Here is a 16,569-nt window from a genome sequence, read left to right as displayed (position 1 = left end):
AAAGTGTAGCTCAGTCCCTTGTCCCAGACAGAGAGACCACTGGTGTGTGGTAAGTATTTATTGAAAGAAGTTGAGAACCGTCTTCCCCCTTCACATGCAAGTGGGCACACTTGGCTCCCGACGGCTTCAGGGACAGTAGGGCCTCCACCCTCCCCACCCAGTCTAGATAGTGCCAATGTCCCTATACCATAGTTTCCCTCTGAGGCTCCTCCTCTCCCAGCGCAGATGGCCGAGCCCAAGCGCAGGGGCCCTAGCCTTCAGCCACTTCCCCAGGTAGGAGAGAGGGAGTTAGCATGCAGGTCCTGTCCACCCCTCCAGGAAGCTGGGAGGAGTGGAGGTTTCTCATCAGAAACCTGGGCCCAGTAGTAACCAACCAGCACCCAAGAAGCTGGGTCAGCATGGCGCCTGGACCCTCTATCTCTGAACATGTCCTATAAAGGACATGTGCCAGCCACAACCCCCCTGTAGCCTAGCAAACCTAAGCCAGCGATGTACGTCAGCTCTAGGCCCACTGAGGCCTTGACACACCCAGAGCACCTGGAAAGCCGATGGACCCTTCCAATCCAGCAGCTTCCAGGCCACCCTTGGCTTGTGTCAGCACCATCTAGGCACTAGTAGGGGGATGTCCTGTGTCCCCAACATCTCCCAAGCTTATCCTATCCCCCAAAGAAAGCTCAAGTACTCTCTGAAGAAGTGGTTTCTGGGGCTTCAAAAGGGTCAGCGAGCGACCCACTCCTGATCCAGTGGGAGAGGAGCAGACCCATGCCCTGGAACCTGCAGGGTAGTGACGGGAAAGAGAGAGAGTTCCCTTCTCCTGCAAAGCGGAGAAGAGTTCCCTTCTCCTGCAGTCCTTACAGAGGCCGGCCAGCCCCATGCTGCTTGCTCTTCTCTCCTTCGGGGAGGTGTCTAGGAATCTACCCTGAGTGCTACTGGCAGTGCCCACTGGCCTCGCTGGGGAGAACTGCTCTCCCACCACACAGCCACCTTCAAGAGCTGAGGAGACACCGTTCCGTCTCCTGTCCGGATGCCCAGGCCACTCTCTAAGCCTAGGGATCCTGGCCACGGTAGGGCCTCTCTTGCCAGCTCACTTCCTGCTCAGTACCACTCTAGCCAGAGGGTGGAGAGGTTCAGCCTGAACCAGGTTCCTCCGGCCTCCAGATCTGCTGCATTCCTGGCCTCTGCCCCTCCTCATCTGCCACCTGCTTCCCCTCTGGAAGTCTATGCCAGACAAGTCCTCAAAATCTGGGTTTATTACTAGGCCCCTCTCCCTGGGGGTCTCCCTCCAGAGGACTCGGGTCCGAACAGGGTGAGAGGGGGAATCATATGCCCCAAGAGCCTGGTGCCTAGACCCTGCTCCCCTGGTGAGGCCCTTGCAGGTGGCTGCAAGCGCACCGGGGGTGGGGGGGGGGGGTGCCAGCCCCACCAGCCATCCCTAGCTCTTCTTGGCCTCATGCTCGCGGCGCCGCAGTTTCTCACGCTGCCGAGCGGTCTTCTCCTGTGCCTTCCGTTCCTTCTCAGCAGCGGCCGCCAGCTCCTTTACCTTCCGTTTCACCAGCGCCCGGTCATGGGAATTGCTAAGCCCCAGGCTCTGGGAAGACATCCAGAGTGAAGGAAAGAAGCCCCCCAAAACACTACCCGTGTGCTCCCCGAGGACCCCTGGGCATCTGCTCTTAAATATGACCTGGGGCTTGGGCCCCCAAGGGAAAAGGAATGGCATGCAAATGGTCACAGAGATGACCACTGGCTCGAGAACCATTTGTCCCCCCCACCTCCCCAAATCCTTGTCGCCAGAGCCTCAACCTAGGATTTCAGCCTTAGCGTGACCCCCCATCGATCCAACCCCATGAGGTCCTCAGGATGGAGAGTGACTTGCTCAAGGTCACCCAGCTAATAAGAAAGGTCCCTCCCCACATCAAGGTTTCCTCTGAGATTCTCCTTCCATCCCGGAAACCGGCAGATGCTGGATGGAGGCCACCTCTCTACACTGTCACCTTAGCACACCCCTGCCACCAGGCTCTGGGAATGAATATGGGTGGTAGCTAGCCAGGAAAGAGGCCTGGCTTCCCAACTGTGGATAGTAGTCCAAAGTTAAGGTCAGCCTGAAGCCCCGGGCTGGACCTGGAAGGTCAGATGGAAGTGGTGGGCTTGAGTGTCAAATCAGACTGGGGATTCGTGCTATACTATAAAGATTAGACCAAAATCTTGCATAGAGGTCAAAAGCCGTGTCCAAGCCAGGGCAGGGAAAGGAAATCCCAGATCAGTCCAGGAAGCCAAACATAAGGACAAAGGGGGCCGGGGGGTGTCTCTATCCTTGAAGGCTATCCAATCTGGCAGAGTCATCCATCGCCTTTGCACTCTGACCCACCTTCAGTTTGCTTCCATCCAACTGCAAGAGCTGTGGTCCATCCACCTGCCGGGCGGCAAACTCAGCAGCGTACTGCTCCAGGTTGAGGCTGCGCAGCCACTGGCCCACCTGCTGGCTGGTCCAGTGTTGTACAGTGGGGAGGGCCTCGTCCAGGAACTGTGGTAGAGATGGGGAGAGTGAATGGAGCCTAGCCTGTGGCCGGGTCCCCCAGCAGGCACAAAGGCCAGCCTTCCCTCCCCCCCCCCCCCCACTCACCTCATCTGAAGACTGGGACAACGTGTGGTAAGGATAGGAGCATTTGGTCTCCTGTCCAGGACCACCGGGGATCTTGGGGCTGCTGCTGGGAGGTGTGGAGTCATCACTCAGGGTAGATTCCTGGACAGAAAGGGACACGTGCCAAGGAGCAAGTTCACCGCCCACCATTCCCATCACCCTGACCAGATGGAGCTGAAATATGAGGCTTAGGCACCAGCAGTTATTTAACAACGCTCCTCACCATGAGCCCGGAACTAGGTAGCTAGACCCAGGCTGTTATGACTTAAGTGACGTATCAGAACCTGAGGCCTCTAGGAGGGAGCCAGCTACCCAGAGGACATGGCACTAGCCTTAAGTTAGGCAGATATCAACAGGAGGCTAGGTGCTGCTTCCTGCACAAAGCCCACCAGGGCCTTATGTCCCTGTTACATAAAATCCTCCTCTTGCGGGTCCTGGCTGGCGGGCACGCCCATTGGCCCTGGATCCCTCTGAGAACTTGGGCTGTGTCTCATGAGCATGGTGTCCTCTGGGATCAGCACAAAAGGAGGAAAGGGAGGGACTGGGGAAGAACAGAGGGTGGTTAAAGAACAAAGTCGCACATCAGGTCTCTCCCCTGAACCCCAAGATTTCTGATTCTCCTAAGCACCATGCACATCTATGGGCGAATCCCTTTTTCTCTGGACCTCGTTTGCTCATCTGTACAGTGCGGGATACTAATTCCTGCCTTGCCTACATCAGTTAAAGCCACACACCAACCCTGGGCTTTGTAAAGTAGAGCGATCTGTGTGAGTGTAAGGAGACTTTAGAACACATGGCTTATGTTCATGGTGCTCACTCTCCAGGGTCTGCGGCTTTCAGAGCGCTAGGTAGGTAGGGTCCTGTTCATCTTTTTATCTCTAAAACTTCCCACCGTGCAGGTAGCCAGCTTTTTTTTTTTTTCTTCTTTCTTTCAGATTTTATTTATTCACTTTATGTATGAGTGCTCTATTTGCGTGTATGCCTGCATGCCAGGGAAAGGCATTAAATTCTAGTATAGATGATTGTGAGCCACCATGTGGTTGCTGGGAATTGAACTCAGGACCTCTGGAAGAGCAGCCAGTGCTCTTAACCACCGAGCCATCTCTCCAGCCCAAGGTGGACAGCTCTTTTTATTTTTTATTATTTATTTTTATCGTATGTAGATTGGTGTTCTGCCTACCTAGGTCCCCTGGAACTGGAGTTACAGACAGTTGTGAGCTGCCATGTGGTTGCTGGGATTTGAACTCAGGTCCTTTGAAAGAACAACCAATGCTCTTAACCATTAAGCCATCTCTCAAGCCATGGTGGCCAGCTCTGGATGGTGCAGTCTAGACCTGCACTGAGGCAGAACAGTAAGAAGCAAGGGTTCCTCAGACCGAGTGAGCAATAGGGCTCAGTGTTCCCACATGAGTGTTGAGTGTAGGAAACAATATGAACACATGAAAGCAATGCAAACGGGTAGGACAGCATAAGCCATGAATGAATGAGAGTAGATGGAAGTCATGAGTCACTAGGTAGCTCTGTGGAGGGACACGATGGGTCCAGAAAAGCCAGGGTCCGAGTCTAAGCCATGATGAAGTAGGTCCTTTTCCTAAGCTTAGACACCAGTGTGCGGTAAGAAAGTCCTTGGCTTACACTGGACAGGATGGTAGACTCTTCTAGTCCCAGCATTTGTAGTTCCAGGCCAGCCTGGGCTACATATAGAGTAAAACTGCCTCAGTGGGGGAAAAAAAGAAGGGAAGGAAGGATGGATGAGAAGATGGAAGGAGAAAAAGAACGGACAACACCCAGGGAGGCAGAGGCTGGCCGATCTCTGTGAGTTCGAGGCCAGCCTGGTCTACAAAGTGGGTTCCGGGGCAGCCAAGGCTACACAGAGAAACCATGTCTCCAAAAAAGGGGAGGAAATAAAGGCCTGGGCTTACCTGGGAAGCTGACTTCTTGGGGCTGAAGCCCTCATGTTTGGGGGAACAAGTTGGGGAGGTGGTACTCCCCGAGGAGGCAGAGCCCTTGCCGCTGTCTGTGAACCATGAAAAAGGCAGGAACGGGGAGCTCCCTGTCCTTCCAGACCCTTCTACGGACTCCCTGTGAAGAAAACATCCAGCACGGTGTGTGGGTGCCCAGGAGAGCATGGGAGCCATGGGTGGGTGCCACACTCACTTCTTACCTGCTGCCCATGGACAGGCGGTTGCTACCTTTCTCCTTTCGGCTCTTGCCAGTGGACGCCCGGCGGAGAGTGACCCTGTAAGGAGGCAGGGGGAATGGGGCATACCTGCCTGCTGTGATGCACTGTTCTCCCCCCAACAGCTGCAGACACGTGCAATACCTGCCCCCACTCACCCCAAGTCCAGAAATTTTCTGCGAGTCTTCTTATCCAGGCCGATGGTGGGGCTGGCGGGCTCAGGTGGGCTGGCATCCCTGCTGTCATCTTTAGAAAGAGAGGGGGAAGGAAAACAGCTAAAGAGGTGGTTTGCTTGCCTCCTGCTGCTGCCCATGTGGGGTGGTAGACATTTCTTGACTTAGAAGGAGGCCATCTGGCTGTGGGGTTCTTCATTAGCTGTGTGACCCCAGGATAAGACACTCTGTGTGTCTTGAGTTCACCTTCATTTCAAACAGAAATATGCCAATTTTACAATGTCTAGTGGGAATCTAGCCTCTTTTTGCCCTTTACAAACTGTAAGGACACTTTACAACTGGGAAGGTATAACTATTTTATTTATTTGTTTGTTTGTAAAGGCGTGCACCACCACTGCCCGGCCCGCATAGCTTTTATTACGGGTTGTAACTATACATTAATTACGGGGTGATTTGGTGGTTTCTTTCGTAAGCTCCTTGTCCCCAGAGGCCAAGGACTATCTCTCTGCTCTGTTTGGGCACTGCGATGTCTCGCCATACTTCGACCTCCCCGAAACCACCCTACCGCCTGGCGTAGCTGCGGTTCCGAGGCTCGCCGGCAGGGAGCGCCGCGCCTACCGGGCTCACCTTCGCTGTGCAGCTCTGCTCGCGGGTAGCGGCGCACGAAGCTAGGGGAGCTGTCCGAGGAAGGTGCAGAGCGCGGTGGAGAGCCGGAGGTGGCGGCCAGGCCCTCGTGCGAGGCGGCGTTGTGCAGGGGCCGGTAGCGGGCGAGTGGCGAGGGCGGCGGCTCGTCCTCATCCAGACTGCGCCGCAAGCCCGGGGGCTCCAGGCAGAAAGAGCCACCGGCCGGAGAGCCTGGACCCGAGTGCAGAGGCGAGCGCAACCTGTGCAGCGGACTACCACAGCCGTCGGTCACCTGGAAGAGTTAAGCAGTGCTTCACCCAGCGCCCCCTCCTCAATCCCCGGAGGATAGAGACCGGCTTCCCCGTCGGCTGTGCCAGAGCACCAGGGAAGCTCCGCTTCTTGGGGCCTAGAGGGTGTGTTTCCTCGGATCCCTGGCTGAAGTGTGGCTGAGCAGTGACAAGGGAGAGATGGATGATCACCTGAAGTGAGAACATCCTGCTTCATTTCCTAACTGTGGGACCTCCCGAACCCTTCTGCTCTCAGCTTCATCTGTAAAATGGACTAACACCTATTCTACAGAGCTACAGGAGCCGAAAGTGAACTGACCTTTGGAGCATGACTGTCTGATCTCTAGGAGCACACTTCCCTGGAAGCACGGGGGACGGGATATGGTCCAGGGGCAAGATGTGAGTGTGTGTATGTTACTCCAACCTTGCCTCCGGGCCCATCAGAGCCTTCACCATCCTCAGCAGAGCTGGCACTGTCACGTAGCCTGGAGCGAGAAGGCCGGTGTCTCCGGCCTTTAGCCAGCAGCTGGGCCCTGGCTTTGTGTAAGCTGCTGTCCAGTCTGGTGGTCTCTGGTACAGCCAAGTCCAGGTCTGCAAACAGAGACCAGAGACACCTCAGATGGCCACCCTGATCCAACACCCCAGACACTTAACCGGTGCTTGGGAGTTCTTGCCTGTTGTGCCTGTAGGTGAAAGGTCTCCCACAGTTGGGCTGGTCTCCCAAGCCCCCACCTGCTAGCTCCCCCCCCCTCCCCCACAGCACAGCATGGCTGGTCCTCCTGTGGGCATGGCTGGCCCGCGTGCAGACATTTGCACAAGCAGGGGTGAGAGGAGACACACCCACCTGGATCCTAATGTCTGAGTGAGCATTGGAATGGGCAGTAAGTGGGGAGTAGAGATGGGACCTCTGGGTGGCAGGAAATAACTCTGTGGGGACAAGAACTGGAGGAAAACCCATGGAGACCAGGGAAATGAAGAAGCACCTGTCATGCACCCAATGCAATATACACCTCACCATCATCCTTAGAACTACCTGGGGAGGGGGCTATAACATCTGGGGAGGGAGGGGGATTATTGATTACAGCATCTGGGACACATTGACAGCTGAGGCAGCTAGGATCAAAGAAGACAAGACTAGAACCAGTGACTAATAACAGTCTGGCATTTCAGGTGTGGCTCCAGAAACAGACCCTCCTGGGGAGACACTATCCTGCTATGCCACACTCATGGCTGTATTTAAGGATAGCAATGTTGTTCCTGTGAAGGGAAAAAGAGGGACCGTGCACGCCAGTGTCAGTCTCAGGAGCAAATTTCCCACAGGCCGCTACAGCTTCTCTCTTGGGTCCTGGGCCCTGCAGCCCAGTGCCAGGTCCTGCTAGGACATGGAGGAAAAGTGGGCACACCTGCTGCGAGTGAGGACCACACTCCTTGCTCACAGCGCACTTCTGTTCACCTGCCTGGTAACAAAAGCATCACTCTTGTTCTGGCCCTGACCTTGGCACCGGGGTCTTCCCAGGCTTCAGGATAGGTCATCATATTCCTGTTCACTCCTCTCGATATCTCTGGGACCCCCACTCTATCCTTCACACCCACGGTGCCTTGCTTTCTCCTCTCTAGACATCCCAAAGGCACCCCTACTTCTGGCCACTTTGTTCCGAGCCCTGATTCCTCTACTAAATTCCAAGCCCTGTAGCAGAGAAGTACCTTCCAGGGAACCTGAGAACCAGAGGTGTCCTCCCCCTCTCCCCCGTGCCTCAGCCAAACAAGACCCATCAAAGCCCTACGCGGTGATGCATGCTTTTAATCCCAGCAAGGCAGAGGCATGTAGGTCTCTGAGTTCAGATTCAGCCTGTTCTGCAGAGCAAGTTCGAGGACAGCCAGGGCTAAACAGAGACTCTCCCTCTCTCCTCTCCCCTTCCCTCCCTCCCCCCTTCTCTCATTGGCTTGCCTTAATCAGGTTTCTTGCCTCCTAGACCAGTGCTCTACCCAAGTCACCCAGGTTGGACCCGCTCTGAGCTACCCATCTCCCCTCCTAGATGCTGTTCCCATACTTAGCTGAATCCTTGTCTCATCTGCTGAAAATCCAAGTGTCTTCAAATTCCGTGTCAAACTGAGCTCACAGCTTTTCTGTCCCACCATGGCTGCTGGTTGAGGCCTCTGTTGTCCTGGTTGGTCTCCCTATACTGGTAAACCATGGTTCCTTCCTTCTTGCTACTCAGGCCAATCCCTGGTCTGTTTTGTTTTGTTTTGTTGTTGTTTTGAGACAGGGTTTCTCTGTGTACACTTGACTATCCTGGACTCACTCTGTAGACCAGGCTGGCTTTAAACTCACATCGACCCGCCTGCCTCTGCTTCCTGAGTGCTAGGATTAAAGTCGTGCCACCATGCCCAGCCTCCCAGCATCTTTTTTGACTTCCCTTGCCCCCTCCTTTTTTTTTTTTTTTAAACAAATTAATTTAGTTGCATTCCTGTTAGCTCCACCCTCAAAATATCTAGTCCTGTTGAAATACTGAGGTGGATCATGAGGATGTTTTAGATGGGATTCAAAATGACCCAAGGCAACAAAGAGTGACAAACCTGGGGGGGGGTGACCACCATACAGATGGAGTGACCAGAACTTGAGCACACAAGGTACATTGTATTCTTCTATTTCTGGAGCAGTCTGAGGTTTGAATTTTTTAAATTAGTATTTAGCTATGTTTATGTATATGTGTGTGGGGGGGGATATGCATTTGAATGTAGATCCCCTCACAAATTCAGAAAAAAGTGTTGGATCCCCTGGAGCTGAAGTCACAGGCTATTGTGAGCTGCCTGGTGGTGGGTGCTGGGAGCTACAAGAACAGTACCCACTCTAAAACTTCCTACTCCACAGCTCAAGCAAGCTCTTAGGTTTTATCAGCAAAATATTGCTTATGAGTGAGAGTACACATATGTGTGTACATGTGTACATACAGAGGGGAGCAGGGAAAGAAGGGGAGGGAGGGTGGGAAGCAGAGAGGAGCACCAGATCTAAGGCTCAGTCATCTCCTGCCTCTGCTATCACAAAGGGCCTCCCTGCCCTCCTCTTTCCCACTTAGTGATTTTCAGCACAGCAGCCAGAGTGATCCTAATGTGATGTGTCAGCTCTGTCAGTCCCCTGCTCAGAACCATCTCAAGCAGAATCTGAGCCAATGTTTTCCCAGTGGCCTTCTAGATTCAATCTGTGCTCCATTTGCCTCTCTGAGTTTCTGCCTCCACCCAGCCTTCCTCATACTGACCCAGCCTGCACCTCAAAGCCAACCCCTCTGTACACTCCAAAGCACCATTCCTGTTTGTTTGTTTGTTTGTTTCCTTCTGGCCTCCTGAATGCCCTTGTTATTTAAGAATTTGCCTCTTGCCAGGCATGGTGGCGCACACCTTTGATCCCAGTACTCAAGAGGCAGAGGCAGGTGGATCTTTGTGAGATCAAGGCCAGCCTGGTCTACAAAGTGAGTTGAGGACAGCCAAGGCTACACAGAGAAACCCTGTCTCGAAAAACAAAACAAAACAAAAAAGACAGAGAATTTGCCTCTTTCCTCCTGTTTGACTATCAGCTCCATAAGGACGGAGCTTTCAGTCTGAGACTGGACCATGGGCACTGAAGAGCCCCTCGTGCATAGCAAGAGGTGATGGTGTGTGCCTGGCTCAGAAGGAGACTTTCTAAGGAGAGGGAATGGGGCAGCCCTGGGCTTAAGGTGACTAGGAACAGCCAGGGAACAGCCTGATTGAAGATAGAAGTAGATTCAGAGGCCATGCAACCGTCTAGGGGTGTGGTGAGGGGCTAGGAGGGGATAACCACTGTCAGGACTGCTCTTTTGGATCCAGTTCTGATGAAGAGCATCCTGGTTGCTGTGGAAGCAGCCAGGAGCCAGTAAATAGCTCACACTGCTCTAAGTGCCCCACAATTACCGGTCATTGAAACCTCCTACAAACTTGAGAGGACAGGACTCGGGATTCCCACGGCAGCCTTAATTTACCCAAGAGCATAGAGCTGACAAGAGCTAGCTAGGGTCAAAGACAGGCAGTCTAACTCATTTGGAAGCGCCGGACAGATCAGCTGAACAGAGAAAGAGGCAGCACTGAGTCTTAGCCCTCATTTTATGGGTGAAGAAACTGAACTCAGACAAGAGAGATTTGGTCAGCTGTGTGGAGGGAGAGGACATGCTATCCAGGTCTTCTGGCCCCTAGGCTAGGGCTCTGCCTTCCTCTCCACTTCTGACACCCAGCTAGTATGCAGCCATCTGCATCAAGGTGATGATGGGTCCTTGCTCCACCATGGCAACGTGGGTATCACCCACAGTCTAGGAGAGTAAAGGGCCTCCTGAGGTCTTGGGAGTCCAAGGCAAGGTGGGGCCAGTCTCAGCAGGGCCCCTCAGACCCTTTTTCATCTGTTTCCTTCCCTGCTCACCCCCCCCCCTGGTTCTAGGCAATGAGAGTGATGAATATATAATTGTCTTCATATGAGGAAGCACTCCCGGCAGTGCCCAGCTACTTCAGCAGACAGGAGGAAACCAAGAAAGGATTGGTGAGGAGTATGGAGTGGGAGTGAGGACAGAGAAGAAAGAAAAGCCCTCCCTGCCCCCACACCAAGGGAAGCTCACCTCTCTGGATCTGCCAAGGTTAGGCTGGGCCTGTGTAGAGCCAGCCTTAGAGATAGGGAAGTGCTGGGGGTAGGGGAGGCTGTGGTGGGGAGCTGTTTTCCCCAAAAGCCCTGTAGCCGTGTGTGTGTGTGTGTGTGTGTGTGTGTGTGTGTGTGTGTGTGTGTGTGTGCGCGCGCGTGCGTGTAGAATGAGATCTCAGGTACTTATATATGTGACTTGGAGGAAATGGATGGATGGCTTAGCCCAGGGACTAAGGCCTGGGAGCTAGGCACTTATCGCAATTATGCCACTAGCTTGCTATGTGATTTATTTATTTATTCATTCATTCACTATGTGCATATGTGTGCGTTAGTGCATATGCATATATGCATAGAAGCCAGAGGTTGACAGCCTCAATGTCCCTCCACCTGAGTTTTGGGGACAAGGTCTCTCGCTGAACCCACAGCTAACTGACTTGGCTAGACTTGCTGGCCATAAAGCCCTGGGAATCTTGTTTTCCTGTCCCCAGCACTAAGATTAGAAGGGTGCACTGTTCAGCAGCTTTTTATTTTATATATATATATATATATATATATATATATATTTTTTTTTTTTTTTTTTTTTTTTTTTTTTTTTTTTTTCTGACAGTTTTCTATGTAGGCTTGAGGTCCTGGAACTTTCTATGTAGATCAGGATGGCCTCAAACTCACAGATTCGCCTGTCTATGATTCCCATGTACAGGGATTAAATGCTTGTGCCACCGTACACATCCTGAACCCAGTTTTTATGTGGGTGTTTGGGATCAAACTCATGTCTTCACTTTCAGGCTATTTTTAAAGATTATTATTATTTTGGGGGTTGTGGAGGTGGGTGTGCGTGTCATAGTACACATGTGGAGGTCAGAGGGTGACTTTGCAGAGCTGATTCTCCCACCTTCACATGGATTATGGGAGTCAAGTCAGTCTGCACAGTTAGCGTCTTTATCTGTCAGACCTCTCACTAGCCTCATGAGACCTTTTTGTTTTTTGTTTTTGTTTTTGTTTTTGAGACAGAGTTTCTCTGTGTAGCCTTAGCTGGTCACTCTGTAGACCAGGCTGGCCTTGAACTCACAGAGCTCTCCAACTGTCTCTGCCTCCGGAGTGCTGGGATTAAAGGCATGTGCCACCAACTGCCTGGCACCTCATGTGATCTTCAAAGCAAGTCCTACCAGCACTCTTCACTCTGTACTGCTTGCCTGTGAGGTCACTCGCAGACTGTGGACTGAAATGTCCTATCTGAAGGAAGGGTTCCATGGCTAAGTCTATTGCAAGACACAAAGTCACACAGAACTTACCAAAAACTTCATCCACAGGTTCTCGGAGCTTTGAGGAAGCCATGACTCAAGAGAGCTGGAAAGGACAAGAGAGAGAGAGAGAGAACATAAGAGGTTCAAGTTGGCTGTGGCAGTAAGAAGCTTTTAGCCTCTGGCCCACCCACTGCTTTCCTTTCCTTTGAGGTCTTTTCCTGCTTTCCTTTCCTTTCCTATGGCCCTTGGAAGAGAAGTCTGTGGCTGCTATGGCAGGAGACTTAAGCAGGAACGCCATAGTAAACGCCATAGACTCAAGCTGGCTTCTGTGAGCTGGGCCCAGCTACTGGGTCCCTGCATTCCCTAAGGCCCTCCAATCACTAACATTCCCGAAAAGCCTCCATTTTCACCAACTGCCCAGCCACGAACCTAGAAGTCATGGGGATGATTAAATCTGGGTCTCTCTTGTTACACAGAAACAGAAGAGGGAATGGCTGGCCCAAATCTCACAGCAATTAATGACGAGTACAGATTTAAAACCCAGATGCTTCCATCTACTTGCCTACCTATCTTTATACCTATCTGCTTGCCTGCCCTCCTTCCCTCCCTCCCTCCCTCCCTCCCTCCCTCCCTTCCTCCCTCCCTCCCTCCCTCTGGCTATTGTCCATCCCTCCCTATCACCCAGTGTGTACTCCATCCATCCAACATCTATTATATGTCCGTGCATCTACCCATTTTTGCATCTATCAGTTATCTGTTTTCCATCCATCATTCAGTCTAGTTCCCCTCCTCCATCACTGGAGCCCTCACCACCTGCTTTTCAGATGCGCTGGGGAAGCTAGGACCACTCACTGTTTGAGACAGAATCACAGTTCTCACAGTTCTTGACAGGCTCACAGATGGACCAGGGCACTAAGTTTTCACAGCAGAACATCTCTGAAGCATTCAGAATGTTCTGGGAGGAAGTGTGGATGGAGAGAGCTGTACTGTTTGGGTTTGGGTGTTTTGTTTTGTTTTGTTGTGGGAAGCAAGAAGAAGAGGCAGATAAGGAAGGGAAGCAGGGAGGGGAAAAAATGCATCAGAAACACCCTGGCCAGGCTTCCTAACAGGTATAGGGGGACATGGGATAAGAAGAGACAGAAGGAGCTCAGGGACCATTGATGGTTCGGGGAAGGGAAGACACTAAACAGCTGAGACATAATCTCCAGCTACTTGTAATACCCTGGTCCCTGGGAAAAGGGCAAGGCACTGGTCCAGACCACATGCCCTCTAGCTCTCCTGTTATTGCACAGACATCATGTCTCGGTGAGCTGCTAGGCTTAGTGTCTTGGTACCCACTTTACAGGTGTGAGCCTTAATATTGCAAGAGCTAAGGGGCAGCCCTTGACCCCTGTCTCCTGCTCTATCCTAGAGGCATGATCTGCAGTTCTGGCATTGCTCCTGAGGAAAGGTTGCTCTCAGGGGAGGGCTAGGGTAAAGGCGGGGTTGGAGGGAGCTGGTCTGCACTGGCTAGGATTAAGGCGAGCATTAAAAACCACCTCTGCTCAGCTTCAGGGATGCTTGGAGCCGAGTCAAAATGTGCCATGTGGGAGAGGTCAAGGATGTCTCAGCAAGGACCCCTTTGCTGTGTGCTTACACTCTGAGGACAAGGGACTCGCAGCCAAGGTCTGGGATATTTCTTCCTGGCCTGAGAGGCCAGATCAAGGTAGGTTGGCCCTCAGCATAAACTATACCTCCTCATTGGCTCACAAAGCCTTCTCTGACTAGGATCCATCCGTCCCTTCTCCAGATTGCTGTCCTAGGTTGCCACCTCCATTTGTCTAAAAACCGCTTCTCCGATCCTGAAAAATTGAGATCTTTCTATACATTACTGGTTTCCTACTTGGGTCTTATCTCTCCTCTTCGACAGATGAGCCACGTGCTCTCCCTTCAGACTCAGAGTAGTTGCTGCTTCTCCCATCACAACGGCTGCTCTCTGCAGACAGCAGCGACACCTCTCTTAAACACAGAGGAGGCCAGCCCATGTTCTCCACTGACAGGCCCCAGAACAGGGATGAGGCCCTCATGTGCACTGAGGTCTATTTTAGCCCCTTTGGATATGCTGGGGCCTCTAGCTCAGGCTCTCAGCCCCATCCTGATTCAGCACAAACCGCTGTCTTCATCCCCGGCTTTTAACAGCCAGCTCCCATAGCTGTGGAGGAGCCTTCCTGCACTATCCCATGTGAAACTCCATGGATGCGTACTATCCAGGAGGTCACCTGCCCCTGCCTCCCAACTATCTCCTCCCTAAAACTCAGCCTTGGAAATTTTGATACCCGCCTTCACCCGTCCTCTCACTTCTATGTGCGCTCTCTCTCTCTCTCTCTCTCTCTCTCTCTCTCTCTCTCTCTCTCTCTCTCTCTCTCCTCATAGGTGCTCAACTACACCAGAGTGCAAATGAACCTGTCCCCTCAGACAACCTTTGGGCTCCCTTGTCACCAAATCATTCCCTTCTCCAGCAGCTACCAATTCCTAGGGGACCATTAGTGACCTATGACCTTTCTCTGGGAGAAAGAAAGGCAGGTGAGTTCCAAGCTGGGGGGGAGGGGAGGGAGCCCAAGGGAAGGAGCCAGCAAAGCAAAAGGAATACAGCCTGGAGATGGAACAGGAGGAGGAACTAGGCAGTGTCCACAGGGAGCTGAGAAGAAAGATCAAGAACAGACCCAGGGAAATCAGCTGGGCAGCCCTGAGGACCCACCGTGGGGTGAGAGGAGCACAGAGCACCTGCCACACAAGCAAGAGGGGGGAGAAGGGGGCCCAAGTAGAAGAGGAGAGGAGAGAAGCAGCTGACAAGTCGCAGAAGTGGTTGACCACAGGCTGGCCTGGGGGAGGCCGTGCCCCTCCCATGCCACCAGTCTTCAGCCAGCACCAGGCTTGGAGCAGTGCACAGGAGTTTGACAGCCCGTCAAAGCGCCATAGAAGATGGGGTTGTTGGATGGAGTACTGCTATCATAGAGTCCCCTGCTCCCTAGTCACTGGGAGTAGAACAGTTCTCCAACCCACAGGTCCAGCTGCCCGGGTAGGAAGGAGTTAAGGCCTCTCCCCCTGCCCCCACACCAGTTTTTCTTTCTTTCTTTCTTTTTCTTTTCTTTCTTTCTTCTTCTTCTTAAAATTAATTTCCCCAGCGGGAGGAAGGGGATTAGGGGCACGAATTCTATTTCTGTCCTCTCCTGATAGCCCAGCTCCCCAGTCCAGTGAGGTCTCCCTAGGGATAGAGGAAGAAAGGCCCTTGTGGCTCAGATCTATTTAGCCCCACTGGGGGTCCCACCTTGAGTCCAGTAGTCTCTGGCCCTGCTTCTCCTTCCACCCTAGGGGACCCGGCCCCTCACCTCCAGCATCCGTCATTTTCAGCGTCCGGCGCCCCGGGAACCCCTCAGGCCCATGGTGCTCGAGGCGAGTGCCGGGTGGTAGAGGGGCGGAGGACTTTCACCCCGGCCGCGGGGGGCTACGTGCTGCCAGGAGTCGCTCCATACCAGGGTGTTATGGGGGATCGGCGGGGAGGGTCCCGGAGCCGGAAAGAATGGAGAGGCGAGGTGTGTAGGGATGCAGGGAGAAGGTCTGCGGGAAGCAGGAGGCGCGGGCGGGGCTGGACCGGGAAACCTGACGGAAGGATGCTCCGTGTGTGCGTGCGTGTACGTATGTGTGCGTGTGTGTGTGTGCGCGTATGTGTGTGTGTGTGTGTAGAAGAAGGGAGGGAGGGAGGGCTGAGGGAGAGGGGGAGGGGGAGAGGGAGAGGGAGAGAGGGGAGAGAGAGAGAGAGAGAGAGAGAGAGAGAGAGAGAGAGAGAGAGAGAGAGAGAGAGAGAGAGAGAGAGAGAGAGAGCGCTAAAGAGCCACCTCCCGCCCCGCCCCCGTCAAGCCCGCGGGTCGCAGACCCTCGCGCTACAGGCCGATTTGTGCAGCGTCGCAGTGGCTAGGTCCGTGGGGGGAGCTGGGGATAAGGCGATGGGGGGCGGGGGGGACGCTTGTCGGGAGGCCAGGAGCCCAGAGACAAAGAGCAGGAGGGAAGGAGGGAGGAGGCGGGCAGGCGGGCGAGGCGGAAGCGGCAAGGACCGTGGGGAAGAGGCTGCGGGTGCCCGCGGCCGGGCCGGGGATCCCAATTGCCGCTGCTTCTGGGACCGCGGGAGTCTTGGCGCTAGGGAGTGTGCGCTCAAGGAGCGCGCGAGTGACAAGGAAGCGACCGGGGAGGCAGTCCTACCTCAGGACGCCTGGGGCTTTCCGCCTCTTCTGCAGGGTCTGTGAAGGCTTCTGATTCTTTTATTTAACAAACACCCGCCGAGCTGCTAGCTGGGCGCTGAAGCAGAAGGGGACCACCGTTGAACAGAACAGACTTAGTCCAGTGCAGTCAGGTTTTAGCCAAGTGGGACTTCCCAAGCCTGAGAGCTGTGGGTCCTGAAGCGGAAAAAATACACTTTAAGTTTTGGAGGGGGCGTGCACCCGAGGCACTGGAGTGGGTCACAGGGAGGATTCCTAGGGACGTGTGGCTACTCCTGCTGGCCAGGCTACTGGAAACGACTCGTGGGCTTTGCGGCGGGGAGGAGCGGGGGAGGGGGGTGGAGGAGAAGGACTGAAGCTGGAGGGTTAACATTTCATTCTACTACTTCCTGCCTGCCCCCTCCCCCCCGCAAAGGTTAACCGAGGAGGGAGGAGCTCCAACATGCATTATAGGAAGACTCGTTGGGCACCCCAGTGGAGAACGGACTGCAGGGGGCAGCCGGAAGTCTGGCGTAGGCCTCAAGAGATTGTT

At 53.7% G+C, this 16,569-nt stretch overlaps 1 protein-coding gene across 1 annotated transcript; it reads right to left on the bottom strand.

The window, feature by feature from the left end:
• Positions 1 to 1,400: 1,400 nt before the first annotated feature.
• On the bottom strand, positions 1,401 to 15,495 carry Samd14 (sterile alpha motif domain containing 14). Its single transcript, XM_051158351.1, has 10 exons — positions 15,153 to 15,495; positions 11,833 to 11,887; positions 6,326 to 6,492; positions 5,618 to 5,906; positions 4,976 to 5,063; positions 4,803 to 4,877; positions 4,561 to 4,720; positions 2,621 to 2,740; positions 2,366 to 2,521; positions 1,401 to 1,588 (listed from the first exon to the last, which is right to left on the bottom strand). The coding sequence occupies exons 2-10, from the start codon at positions 11,873 to 11,875 to the stop codon at positions 1,433 to 1,435; spliced, it is 1,254 nt and encodes a 417-aa protein (XP_051014308.1). The 5' UTR covers positions 11,876 to 11,887; positions 15,153 to 15,495; the 3' UTR covers positions 1,401 to 1,432.
• Between the last annotated feature and the right edge of the window lie 1,074 nt (positions 15,496 to 16,569).

The sequence above is a fragment of the Acomys russatus genome, chromosome 16 (assembly GCF_903995435.1).
Source record: "Acomys russatus chromosome 16, mAcoRus1.1, whole genome shotgun sequence".
Taxonomy (NCBI): Eukaryota; Metazoa; Chordata; class Mammalia; order Rodentia; family Muridae; genus Acomys; species Acomys russatus.
Note: the sequence above shows the minus strand (reverse complement) of the source record. Positions and strands in the feature narration are given on the sequence as shown.

What these genes read in the sequence shown, in the direction of transcription:
- Samd14 (XM_051158351.1), bottom strand. Translation starts at nt 11,875, where the DNA reads ATGGCTTCCTCAAAGCTCCGAGAACCTGTGGATGAAGTTTTTG. An exon ending in AGAAAATTTCTGGACTTGGG is followed by an intron (nt 4,878 to 4,975) that starts GTGAGTGGGGGC and finishes GCCTCCTTACAG; the next exon opens with GGTCACTCTCCGCCGGGCGT. An exon ending in CCAAGAAGTCAGCTTCCCAG is followed by an intron (nt 2,741 to 4,560) that starts GTAAGCCCAGGC and finishes CTTTCTGTCCAG; the next exon opens with GAATCTACCCTGAGTGATGA.